Here is a 14,440-nt window from a genome sequence, read left to right as displayed (position 1 = left end):
GAAACTTCGAGAATTTTAGCAACTGAGCCAATAGAAATCGAGATATTCCTGATTGGTCCAAAAACTTCTCGGCCCACTTCCAGAAAACTATAAAAGGCCGGCAGTCTCAAGCCCAAATAAATCGTGTCCAGAATCGGAGTTGGAGTCGTGAAACCAGTCATCGAGAGGATAACGAAGCAACGGCGGAAGAACGAAGTCCGACGAAGAACAAGCATGTTGTGGAGCCCAGGCTATTGCTGAACTGAGCTGTCTGCCGAGTCCAGGTGTCTATTGTGGAAGCAGCATCGAGTCCTGTGAGGAGTAGCCAGTCGTGTAGTAGTATATCGGCAGCTGAATACAGCTAAAGTGAGAAAACAGTGGATATATTTGTCGGACAGAGGATATATTTGTTTGTAAATTTCAGCCGCTTGGAGAGACCGTAGAGCGAAGCTCCGAGGATTCCCTCTCATGCTGAATTCTGTCTGGCCGCTTTGTGTGCTGTGGCTGTTATTATTACCGTTTACGACTTGTAAGCTACTGTTGGTTGTATTGTGCTGCCTGCTGTCAGTTGCCTATCTTCGTCTCGGCTGTATATATTTGTCACCTTTGTGTACGCGTGTCCTTTGTGTTAATAAACGTCGTCTTTCTTTTCTACTAAAGGACTGTTTATTTCTGCATCGACCATCAAATCAAGAACCCTTCGCCGGAAGTAGAAAATCCGTAGCAATATATTTTTACGGAAAGCTGGTAATCGTAAGCGGGTAGTAATTTAAAAGATATAGCTTAGCACACGAAAAATATAATAAATTATAGCCTTGAAACAAGTATAGGTAAAGAAAATATGAATAGAAATGGATTTTAGCATTAAAAAATATACTTTTAATGATATAAGTGATGTAGGATGCAAGCATTTATAGCGCTCCATCATATCTCACCTTTTTGTTATCTCGTCTATCCTTTCGATAGCAAATTAATAGAAAATCTCTTTATGTATATATATAATTTGTTATGAGATATACATTTTAATTTTATTATTCATAAAAGTTAAATATAGTATAAAATATTTGGAACTATGACAAAAATAAATAAGAAAACATTTTGTAAAAAAAAAAAATCATAATTTATATGAAAAAATGTTGAAAATCAGGTCCCCTCCCCCTTTCCCGTATATGACATACATAAAGAGGAAGTATTGTAATTTTCTTCAATAAATTTGAATATGAGACTGCCAAATCTCCACGTTTCATCTGCACTTCTAGGTATAGTTCCAAAAATCATATTTTTGGAATAATGTCTGTGAACCTTCTAACCAGAAAATACTTTGAGCTAGACGGATGAAAATTGGTATGTGTTCTTTATTCTTAACCTGTAGATTTCTAAAATTTTTGAATGGAAACCATTTAGAGGAAGTTTGTGTGTCTGGCTCTCTTAGTGCAAGCAAAACACGATACGGTACAAAACTTAAAACTGTCTTTAAAAGTCATTTGGTACATAATTTTAGTATCCAAATTGTAGATCCTTATCAAATTTTAAATTTAATCTATCAAAAGGTTAACCATCTGTCGATTTTTCACTTTTGCATACATATAAACGCGATATCTCATAAGCATAACAACTTGGACAAATGAAATTTGTGCACAGTTTTATGATCAAAAGTGCAGATTTTATCAAATCTTCAATCAAATCCATCAAAGGAATGACCGTTTATTGATCATGTTTGTTGGTCTTTTGCATACATGTAAACGCGATAGCTTAAAACTACAAAAATTTAGATAAATGAAATTTGATATGAGATTTCGTTACTAAAATTGTAATTCTATGTCCAATTTTTGTTTCTGTCAATCAGCAGAAAAGTTTCTGAAACGAGGGTTTCTTCATTATAAAGCGCATCCCCAAATAGAATGTATGGATTATTAAAAATAAAAATCGGAGCAATTGTAGAGCACACAATTTTCTTAAGTTCGAAATTTTTTATATCATATTGAGGATGAGATTACACGTTTTAAGGGAGTATGCGAAAAAATTTGGGGGAGACCATTTCACATTGTTTTATTAGCAAAATTATGTTTTACATATATAATGACTGTTATTGTATTATTTACAATTAATAAATGAATTGCAGTATTTTTAACCAAAGAAAAAACTTATTTTAATTAAAAAAATTAGGTGCAATTCTTAAAAATCTACAATTTAAAATTCATATTGGTAACTTATGTCTCCTTAAGAAGTATTAAATAATTATAACTCTAATCAGCGGGAATGGTCCCACTGAAATATTCTAGGATACTCTACAATAAAATGTATTGTTCACAGAATGCACTGACCATTTGCGAGAATTAATTAAGATCTTACAATCATTGGTTATAATCACTGAGATTGGTTTAATATAGAACTAACTGCCAGACAATCGAATGTGTATTTTGGAAACCCTTTTTCAACCAAATGAAATCAAAATTTGACAAATCACATACTAAATGTGATTCCTGGCGAGTTTTTTTTGGCAATTAATCCTTACCATGCTGTTAAAAGTATCTGATAATCGAATTTGGGTTTTAAACGCGTTTTTAACAACCGATTGAAACTAATTTTGTGAATACAGTTGTAGTCACAAATATGTCACATTCAGAAAATTGACTTATCTAAGTCAAATGTTTTAGAAGTACTGCGTGTATATGTTCAATGTTTTAGAGTTATTGTGTTTATATGCGTGTTCAACTCTTTATTGGATTTGGCATAAACTTTGATAAGTATTTATACTATGGATGTTGAATTTTTGTACTGAATCTTATCCATTTAGGTTTCTTCATTTTATAATCATCGTGTCAAATTATATTTGAACAGTAGTTTAATTTATTTTCATTCAGCAGATAGACTTATTCTGAATAGATTTCGCACAGAATTTGGTAGAAATCAACAAATTTGGTGTAAAATCCATATACCAAATCGCATCCATCTAACTAAAAATGTTTTTGGGTTATCTTTATCGCAGACAGAAATTTTCCAAAAATGCGTTTTTCGAACTGAAGGAGGTCTAAAGCGTGGGGATTCAGCAAAATATTGAGTTCGGATTTATTGACGATTACAGATTTTTCTTTATACTTTATAAACAAAAAAAAAGTTTAAAAAAAAGGCTTATTTGGGATAGTAAACGAATGGTTTTGATACCAAATTGCTGATATGTATCAAATTCCAACCCTATAAACTACAGGGAAGAAATATAAAATGCATATTCGATTTTTTCCACAATATGACGAGGCAAAACACTAAACGCGGCATGTAATAAGAGAATACATAACGTGAAAAGAAGAATTTAAAAAGAAAACTTAAAATAATTTTTCTTTTTCTTTTCTGAATATTTATTTATTTTCATGCTTCTTAATCCCACACCTTAAGAATCCCGGTACTCCTGAAGCCATTACACTGTGTTTTATAAAAATATCAGCAGATCAAAATGTAGCTTTACGTAAATCAAAACGCAAGAAAAAGTAAAGCACTCCTCATGTACAAATGTTGCAATACGCGGCGAATTGCACGCATTCCATAATTTAATTCGAATACGAAACGCATAAGGCATGAAGTACGAATATGCTGAATTTGCTCTCGCTTTCTGATCTGCATAAGCGAAACGCTCTCCAAGGCCAACTCCTACAAACAAAACCGCAACGTTCCGTAGAAATATTTCAAACAAGAAGCAGCAAGAGTGGAATCGATACAAATTTAAATAATGTAAGTGTGATATTTATTTTAATCGCTGCTATACCATGTCTGATTACATATTAAATTTAATGTAGCTACGCCATTTCGTTTCAGGAATCCATTATTTGTTATACCTTGTAGCTCATGATAGTCTGCAAAAAAATTATTTACTTATTTGTTATTATTATTATTTAATTTGAAATAAGAATATTATTTTTATATAATTGTTTGATTATATGTTTTAGTGCATATAAATCTGGTAGATTTTTATTTTTTACAATTTGTTAACTCTTAATTTATTTAAGTCCATTTCGTTCGAGTCCTTGTAGCTCGCTAAGATATTTAACTAAGTATGTCATGTTTTAATACTAATGGTATTAAAAACGTTTTTGAATTTTTAATATATCAAGTTAGGTTTATTTAAAGTATTATTCAGAATATCTATTATTTTTATATCTTCGATATGATATCCAAATGCGTCAAATTTACTAAAATATTTTATTGATGAAAAACTCTTATATGTTGAGTAAATCTGTTCTCAAATTGTTATATGTGGTGCTTGGATGTTGTATGTAGTCTCAAAATGCTGTATGTTGCTAGTCTCTAATGTAAATATTTACATCAAAATTTGTTATGTTTTACCTTGTTTTTGGTATAACAACGATTATATGCTGGTTAACAAATATAGACACCAGAGGGTTTGTTTTAAAGAACATAATATAAATCATGATGAATTTCTTAAAATCGTTCATTCGAATATATATATTCCCTTATTTTAATAATAGAAGAAAATTTAACAATAACTTGGGGAATGTTTTCGTAAGATAACCACCTTACCCTTCCTCTATATATTAGTAAAAGCTGATCAGTTACAAATTTTTTGACTCAATCAATGCGAGTGGTCTTCCCCAAATTTTCTCGCATACTTTCTAATAATGTATTGTCCCTTCCCTCCCCTCTAAGCATGAAACTATGAACCTTGGTCAAGCCATGAATATCGTGAATGTCACAAGTACTCTGACATATATTTTCAGAATTCCACAAATGGGAGTTTTGTACTTCGTAATAAAGTGAATAAAATTGAATATGCATTTTGGACGGCTTTTGCATTCATCTAACGATATATATATATATATATATATATATATATATATATATATATATATATATATATATATATATATATATATATATATATATATATATATATATATATATATATATATATCGTTATGTTTTCGGATTATTGCATTTAGATGCTTGCAAAAGTACACACCGGCAGACGGTCAACCTTTTGACAGATTTGTTTCAAAATTTGAAAAGAGTCTTCATTTTATATCCAAAAGTAGTACGAGATTTCATTTATTTTAGTTCTTGCGATTTTGAGTGACCGCATTTAAGTATATCCCAAAATATACAGATGGTTAATGATAAACGGTCAAGACGGTCAGTCACTTGAGAGATTTAGTTCAAAATTCAATACCGATTTACATTTTAAATATTTAATTTGTGTATCATTTTTTTTATTTAGCATTTTATAGTTATCGTATTTTCTTCCATTCGGACAGACAAATTTCCTAAGAGAGTAATTCGCTCAAAATTTGAAAGAGATTGACATATTTGGTGTTAACAGCATTTACTAAATTTCATTCTTTAAGCTCAAGGAGTTAATGATGCTCTCATATAGACAGATATAATTCCAAAATTGCGTTCGGGTTTTGGGTAATTTAAATTGGGTAGATTCGACAAAATCTTGAGGTCGAACCTTTTAATGATTACAATATTTTCTCTTTATATACTTAATATTACCCACAGGGGGCACCTCGAAAAGAGGATGAGAGGCTTCCGGTGTGATGGTTGGATCTCACCACCCTCGAAGGTAAACAAAAAGGTGAGGGATCTGGCTCCTCCCATCGATGACGGGAAGTACTTCCTTCGTGAAGGGTTGTACCGTGGCCGGTGATGGCCCTTAGGACTCAACCACAGTTCCCGTCAATGTTGCTGATGCGGCGGTCCGGTCATGCGGTTTTCTTTATCCGTCGGCCTTCGGGCGGGTTGGAGAGTCAGTGATATGACTTATATACTTCATATATGAGAAAGCAGAAAACGTATTTAAAATGCAAGCAATTCACCTTAAGGTTCTTGTTACAGGCCCATGCGGCATTAAATTATGTTCTTTGACGGCAAATGCAATTACACTTGTCATGTAATTCGCATGAATTGATTTTTTTTTTAGATTGAACTCTAAATAAACATTTTGTTCCAGACGGTAAGCCCTTTCAACACAAATTTCAAAATTTCATATTTTATTTGCCTCATCAGATCTATTCACCTGTGTACTTCTTGCGATGTTTTTCATGCAGTTGTGCTATTGTTATTTTGTAAGTCATCAAATGTGTTTAGTGCAATTTTTCCGATGTGCCCTTTTCTTTTACTTAATTTAACAACAAAGAGAGAGCAGTCGCTCCTCTCTGTTTGAGTTTTCATCTCCATTTTCTTTTGCAAAAATGGCTTGCTACTCTGCTCCTGATAAACCCTAAAATTTTGCCAACCATCTTCTGGGACAAATTTCAGAATCCAAAATATGTTTCTGTACACATTATCAATCAAATATTCCCGATTAGCAGTTAAAAAAATGTCCATCAAGAAGGCATGCTATTATCGATATCCGAAGATAGTTTCGGAAATATTTTCCCGAAAAAAATATTTTTTTTAATGCTAACTTAAAAGTTGAAAGAAAAAATCGATTCAATAACGTATTTATATTAGATCATTTTAAATATATATTAGATTATAAGTTTAAAAAAATATTTTTATTATATCTAGTGACAATATCACTCATAAATATATATATGGATATATATGTGAAATATTAATAATTCCCTTGCACGAATGGCAATATGCTAGTTAATATATTGTAGTTTAAAATTAATACAATTTTATTAATATGTTAAGCACATATTAAAAAATTCTTAATCAATAAGGTGTTTTTTCGTGTAACTTTTCCTTTTATATTACATAAAAATCGAGAATGTGTTGTGAGTAATAATCGAATGCATTTCTTTCCATTCACGGACTTTGACTGAAAAATTTAGTACAAATCTAACATTTTTGGTGTATCGACAAAATATAGCATTTCATCACCCAGCTAACATGTTCATATCCACTGTGGAAAGCGCCCAGCCAAACATAATAATAATTCAAGAAATAATTCTTTTAATATTCGAATAAAATGTAAAAAGTTGAAATAATTCATCAAAATCTTGCGATCGCATTTCTTGCATTTTATAATACTTTTTTGTCTGCTTCATATTAAAAGTGAGAAAACATTGAAAGTGATCTATCTGAACAAAAAGATTGTTTAAATATTCCTGAGGCTATATTCCCTATGCTAAAAGAAGATCTATTTATGCAATATGACCTTTTTCCAAGGATAATTTTGCATCCTTATCAAGGAACAAAGAAAGGCAAAAGATTAAATCTCGATTCTGCGTATTAAAAATATCAGTTAAGGCATGCGGAGGAAACCAAAAGAATCATTTTCCTTGTTTATAAAATGCTAAAAACAGGAAGAAATATATTCTTGAGCGGAAACAATATGTTATATATTTTATTGCTGTTCTACAAGAAATATCGTTAGCACAGGAACCAATGCGGAACTAAAATCCGAACAAGATTCATTATTATGCAAGGGTGTTCGTACTGCAGCAAATTTATTAAAAGTTTAAAATACAGTAATATCGTAGTCTCCATTAAATAAGACAGCTTTCTGCAAAATCAATGGGCATAAACAAAGTAAAAAGGTTCAGAAAAAAAAAAACTTTTTTTTTGAATGAATGAAGTATAAAAGGAGAAAGTTTTTTTGTCGTGTGACTATTTTAAGCCAAATTTTTGCGCAGTAGCTTCTGAGGGTAAAGACCCCTGAGCACCCGAGGGCAGAAGTCTGACTTCTAGCTCCAATGAAGATAACACACACACACTCGCTTGCACAACCCCTTTTTACAGGGCGGCTCATTCACGCACCTCACAGAGAGAACACAAGTAAGAGAACAACCATGTCCGAACCAGGACTCGAACTCGGGACGCCTAGATAACGGGGAAGACGCGCCACCCCTGGCCAGGACGCCGGCGGAGAAAGTATTGTAATCATTAAAAAGATTTCAGACCTCCCTCAGGCCAATAAACACATTTTTGAAATTATGCCCGTCTGAGCACGATAACTCAAAAGCGCATTGATCTAATTAGATGAAATTTGGTATCTGATCTGCAAACCAAATTTGTACATTTTTATAAAATTTTGTCTATCTGTTCAAGTTGAAGTAAACACGCCAAAGAAGCACAAGGGACGATATAAATAATATTTGGTATACAGTTTTAATATATAAAGATGAGGCCTATATCAAAATTTTGAATAAAATCCATCAATAGATTGTTAATTCGTTATTCTGTCCATTCGTACGCATTCGAAGCTAGATAACTAAAAAAAGGTGCACCTTAGATAAATGTCATTTTGTCTGCGATCTTGTTACAAAAATTGCAGTAGTGTAGAATATTTTGTTTTCTAGAGCTTTCTTCGATGTTATAGCATTTGGTAAAGCCTATTTCTTTGAAGAAGAAGTTTCATATTGTTTAGATTCTTCTCAAGTCTATTTCTCGCCCAAGAATCAATGAAATTACTGGCGAATTTTTCGAAACCCCCAAATCCCCAGATCTGTCCAATGGTTGCAACTTATGTCATGTGTGGGGCGAACTTTTATGTTTCTTGGTTTAAAAAAAAAATCCTTCTTTATTTTTTTTATTTATTATTTTTTTTTTTTTTTGACAAAGTTCAGAATTAGTAAATCGAAATGTCACTGATGGTTATCCAGAAGAAATAAGACAACCCCTTCCTCGGTGGCTTTGATTTATTTTACAAAATGTGTCTGGAAACTTTAAAACTCCTGTCCTAATATCATTCACAAATGTTTTCGTTGAATCTGACTTTTTTCAAGTGCGTTTGAAAGAAAATAATATTTTTAATTTTTCCTAGAAATAAATAAGAAGGATGTAGGGAACTGAGCTGCCATTAATTATAAGAACAAGATCCATTCTTAACAAAAGACTTTCCTTTGATTATGTCATCTTGTTTGATATCTTTTTTGGTAATTATATTTCTTGGCTTCTGAATTTTTTTTCTTCTCAGTCTCGTCAGCGTTATAAATATGTTGACAATAGAATTTGAATTTGATGAATACTGATTTATTTTACTCACGCTGACCACCTGCATAAGGTGTAAGAAAACTTAAGCTTTATCCATTAGAAAAGCTGACAGTCACTCACTTGAAGAACTTTATTTGATATTTTAGTTGCGTATTGTTATACCAAAGTTTATATTTCTTAAGTAGGAAGGTCAAAATCTATTTCTAAAGTATTTTATACGTACTATTGAAGTTCGTTTTCTTTATATTCGTTAAAGTTTTTTTTAAATAGATAACGTTAGATACAATTGATTTTGGATCTGAAATAAAACCGCCTCATGAAGGTAATTTATATGCATTGCCTAATTGCCTACAAGAAATATCTGTAAAAAAATCAATAAAATTTATCAATATTGTTTAATTAATTAATTGAATTGAATTATCGTTAAAGTAGTTCAATTTTTTTAAAAATGATATTGATTAGAATTACAATTTATCATTACTTTCATTATATATTATTTTATTGTAGCATCTCTAGAATGTCATGAAATTAATTCCACATAAACCAATTGCATTTTGCAGTGAACAATCAGTTATTATTCTCCTGTTGCTTCCGGAAATATTTCTTGCACGAATTTATCTCTCTCCGTCTTTTCTTTTATATTTACTTATATCAAATTTAAAAAGAAAACGTACGCTATAAAATTAAAATTTACTCATGGAAAGTGGTAACAATGTAACGGCTTATCTCAACAGAATTATCACAAATTGTCTTTTGTGGCGTCATTTTTTTATCTTGCTATGTATGAATGATATAAAACAGTTGAACAAAACTTTTAAATATGACATCACTTTCCTAAAATCCAGACTTTCTTGTGGTACAGGCTTTACACAAATACCTCCAAAGGTTCCGACACAAATAAAAAATATTTAAACAAAAGAAAAATTACAAAATAAGTACATAATTAATTTGGTCCCAAACACTTTTTTTTCCATTAAAGGCAGGCCATCCAAAAATCGCCAGAGAAGCCATATGAATTAGAACTATCACTAAGCAATTATAAAAAGTGAATTTAAACAACGGTTAATTTAAAATTCGAATATAACACTTATAGCTAGCCGCTATCTCCTGTCTATTACTATTCGCTTGGCGACCTCTATTTTTCAAAAAGCGGGTGAATATGTTTGTTTTCATTAAAATCTTTTATGCACAATTTATTGTTCACGAATTCATCAAAAAATATTCTTAAGTATCGAATTGTGACACACACATCAAAGATATATCAATAACCTTAAACCTGCTCTGTTTATTGAGCATATGAACCATCTTAATAGAGTCAAGTCCCATGATATCATAGAACTATTAAAAACGCAACTGCCCGGGTTATTTGTATTCTAACTTTTACTGAACTGTAACTTCCCTTTCTTTTTCTTTATGTAACAAATATTTAACAAAATCTTCCTTCCTAAACTTTCAGTAAGGGCAAAAAATGATGCGATTAAATATTTGATAGAGCAATGAAGATGGTTTTGTTCAATAAAAACTTTCCTCCACAGTGATACAATGTTTATATATTTTTTAAATTGTCAAAAATTAGTAAAAATTTGGGTGACGCTTGAAATGGGATCACTGAAAAAATAATTTTTAAATTCCCAAATAGTGTAAAAATTAAATTTTTGCAATAATATTTTTGGTGTTATCACAAAAAAGTTCCAAATATCGCTTAATTTTTAATTTAGATTCTAATTAACATTTGAAAAAGATTGCTCGGAGCATATTCCGATTCTCCAAATTTGTCAATTCTAGGTCAAATAGCTGCCCTCAGCACCAACACACACACATTCTTTTTTATTATTAGTAGCGATTGTAAAATGAGTCATAAAAATGCAAGTACATTTAAAACAAAATACAATGTTCTATTCTATTATTTTTGTTGCAAATATAAACATAGAAATCATGAATTTTCAACAAACACAAGGTATTTTTGCGCATGTATGAAACTGTCAAAATCAAGGAGAGGAAACATCCTTAAAAACTGTACAAAATTCGGTTTTATCATTTACGAGGAAGGGACAATAAATCACTTTCCTTCCCGAATTCTGCAAGCTCAGATGTGATGTAACTGAAGATTACAAAAAGCGGTGTTTATCACAATTTAGCAGTCCTAAATTTAAACGAAGTCACTAGGTAAATAGTGCCCTTTAATGCGGAAATAGTGAATGCAATTTCATGTTAGTTTGGCTTTAAATTCTTAGTTTATGCGCCAAATTTTTTTTTCTTCATATTTTAACTGCTTTAAACCTGCTTCTTTTATAATGTAGAGGAATTTTATAGATTTATCTAAAAGGATACAAATGAAAGGTCAGTAATTCTAATGGCTTGTGTGTGTGAAAATTTCCTTTCTTCCTTTTCAAGGCCCGCAGAGATGAGATGATCAGCAGCAAATCATGTTGTCTCTCTTTTTTATCGTCTGCTGTATATGTTGGTGGGGAACAGCTGCGTCTTGGGATTATCCGGCCCCCAGAGACGGTCCTTACTTATCCACATATGATTCTCAGGTATTTCTGATTTTTATTGTTGTTCCTAAAAGAGATAATTAACAATTTAACAAAAGAGATATTTAACAATTAAAGTGTGTGTAAGAAAGCGTTGAAATTTGGAATACGAGTAGATTAAGTTGGGAATAAATCTTATTTCAGAATCTTTACCCGTTCTTTAAATAAATAATTATCTGATTTAAGTTACTTTAGATTTTGTTTCGTAGTCTTGTTAATAAATCGATGATAAATAGAGTGGATGTAATAATAAAAAATAACTGAATTTCGGGAGTTTGATTCATTTTGATAGTGAAGAGCTCCATTTCTAAAATAAAGCATTTTCATAAATATGTTGTTATTCTTTTGCTTGTGTGTCAGTGAATATAACACGTCAAAAAGTAAATGAAACTAGATTAATGAACTTTGGTTTATATGACAGAATCTCAGAAATGCATGCAATTTTGAACCAAATACATCAGTAGGAGGATATTCTTTTCTAAGATATACCCAGTTTCCTTCATTGTATTATGAAATAAAAAAAATTAGGAAATTATATAAAATTAGAAAAAAATATAGCATGCCAATCAAAGTGACATCATTGAATATACAATTCCCTCATTTTTTTTTCAATGAAGGAACTCTCTCATTTCCTCTCAGTATTTCCCTCATTTTCTTAGAACAATAATATTCAAAACAATTGTCGGTAAACATCTAGATTATAAAGTCCTAAATTAGCAATGACGCTCTTTTATTGAAAGGGCGCTTTCTGCCTACTTTTCGATTATCTTTAAGTAAATAATATAGAGATTTTGCTTTTTGAGAAAAGAGAGTTTAAAAACTAAATGGGAAACACAACGTATTTTTCTTTTCTTTTAATATTTACTAGACTTTTTTTACTAGACCATGCAACAAAATAATTAAAATACGTTTTTGTATGATAGTTTTTAAACTTTTAACATCATATTGTTTAAAAGATATATAACTATCTGTAAACTGTGTAATATGGTATGAATAGAATAAAAAGCAACCAAAATGCTTTATAGAGTAAACCTAAGTTATCAAATTTGGCATATAGCTATTTCTCAAACTACAGAAGCTCAATAAGTATAAAAATATATTTTAAAAATTTTGATTTTAATTTTAATTAAAAACGAATCAAAATATTAAGGTTTCTCTTGGTCATTTTAGAACATATTAATGGACCAAAAATAATTTTACATCATTTTGAAAGTAAAAATGAAATTAGTCTTACAGTAATACGAATTACATTTTCATGTATTTTTTAAAAATTTGAACTAGGAATTTCCAAAAATATTTTAAGTAAAGTTTAAAACAATACTTTTCATTTGCTTATTTAATATATTTACGCATACGAGCGTTGCAGCAATATTAAAAATATTTTTATATGCATTGTTATCGTTTGCATCATTAAGGATTTTTTTAAATAATTTAAAAATATACAAATCAAGATTAAAACGTTATTATGCTACAATATTTCGGACAAGAGATTCAAGTATATCTAAAATTTTTAGATTTCAATCTTTCTTAGCTAAATCTCGATTTTCCATGATCTTCGATGAAAAAATAATCCATCAAGTTTTTTTCCTTACAAAATAGAATTTTTTTGCATAAATTGAGTAAAAAATAAATAAAACACATATTTATTAAACCAAAAATTTTGAACAGATTTTGATAAATATAATATTTATTGGGATAAATGTGTCAGTTAATCGTTACACATTTTCTTAAAATGGACATTACTTACTGGACTTAAAATGGGTACTACCAGTATTTCCTTTTTCCTCTTGTTTATGTGCAATGTTTACTTTCTAATATAAGAAAAATGTAAAAGAAAATACTGAAATCAGGAAAAAAAATCCAATTTTGAGAATTTGACGAATTTTTGTTTCAGACCTACTTGAATCCGAAAAACACATTTTAAAATGCATGTCTCTCTGCTTGAATGGTCAACAAATTGACAACTCAATAATGCATGGAGCTAAACTGATGAAATTCGGCATGTGGTCTTATTATAAAATTTGCAGATTTTTCGACAAATTTTGAATGAAATCCATTCAGAAAAAGTTGAACACGGTAATCATAAAACGCAAATAGCTGGGAAAGATAAATTTTTATAAGCTCATTTAAAAAGTAGATTCATAGTAAATTTGGACCAAATCTGTCAAGAGATCGAACGTCAGTCGGTAAATACAATAACTCAGAAACATTGCACTTTACATATATGTAATTTAATATTACTAAATATAAAATTTATATAAAATTCTTTTATATAATTTTGGTTCCAATCGGTCGAAAAAGTGGTGCTCCAAAGGAATATTCTATTTTCTTCACTACACTACGAAGCCCAAAATGCTCATGTGTGGACTCTGAAAATAAAAATTCGCACATGCGTGGCATTATCTGCCTTGCCCAAAGCCTACAATTTTATATGAGGGGAGGACGAAAACACTTTTTTTAAGAGTATGCGGAAAAGTCTCCTTGAGATCACTCATTCTGGTTTCGTCCAGTTCTGCATAATATAAATACATTGAAAAATGATGTATAGAAGACATATGTGCATTGCATCTTATGTTAGGAGTGTCTTTCATTTGACACAAAAGTCACATTAATTTATTTTATTTTCCCTGCATATTTGAACACGTTATAGGATCAAGTTCCTTAAGATAATAAATATTAGATTATTTTAGGTAATATTGTTCAATAGGGATCGTTAAATACTTGTAAAAAATGTCCAATGCTTTTACAATTCCAATTCTTTCACTAGAAATTGTGATATATGAACTGAAAGGCAATACATAAAAGTTTCCTTTTTAAAGACCTTGACGGGGGAAAAAAAACCTCTTTTTGTATGTAAATTAAATGTATTCAACCGTCGTAAGATGGAACGATGTTACGAATTACTTTTTTTATTACATTTCATTATTGAGTGTCCTTCTAGATCCCATTCTTTGCAACAAAGTGTTTTTGAAATGTCCACAATAGCCTAGAAATTTTGATACTTTCCCAAGGTATTTATTAATCTGAAAAGA

The 14,440-nt window shown here is 30.4% G+C and overlaps 1 protein-coding gene across 2 annotated transcripts in view; it reads left to right on the top strand.

The window, feature by feature from the left end:
• The first annotated feature begins 3,620 nt into the window (after nt 1-3,620).
• LOC129972204 (GDT1-like protein sll0615) overlaps nt 3,621-14,440 on the top strand; it is a 31,071-nt gene continuing 20,251 nt past the window's right edge. The window contains exons 1-2 of one of the 2 annotated variants that reach the window (XM_056086240.1): nt 3,621-3,705; nt 11,269-11,411. In XM_056086240.1, the coding sequence (XP_055942215.1) occupies nt 11,301-11,411 (111 nt within the window). In that variant the 5' untranslated portion in view covers nt 3,621-3,705; nt 11,269-11,300. Of the gene's footprint in view, nt 3,706-10,981; nt 11,085-11,268; nt 11,412-14,440 lie in introns of those variants that run through there. The other variant, XM_056086239.1, reaches the window with a different exon arrangement.

Source organism: Argiope bruennichi, chromosome 6 (genome assembly GCF_947563725.1).
Source record: "Argiope bruennichi chromosome 6, qqArgBrue1.1, whole genome shotgun sequence".
In the NCBI taxonomy this organism is placed as follows: Eukaryota; Metazoa; Arthropoda; class Arachnida; order Araneae; family Araneidae; genus Argiope; species Argiope bruennichi.
The sequence above is the reverse complement of the archived record's forward strand: the minus strand, read 5'-3'. Positions and strand labels throughout refer to the sequence as shown.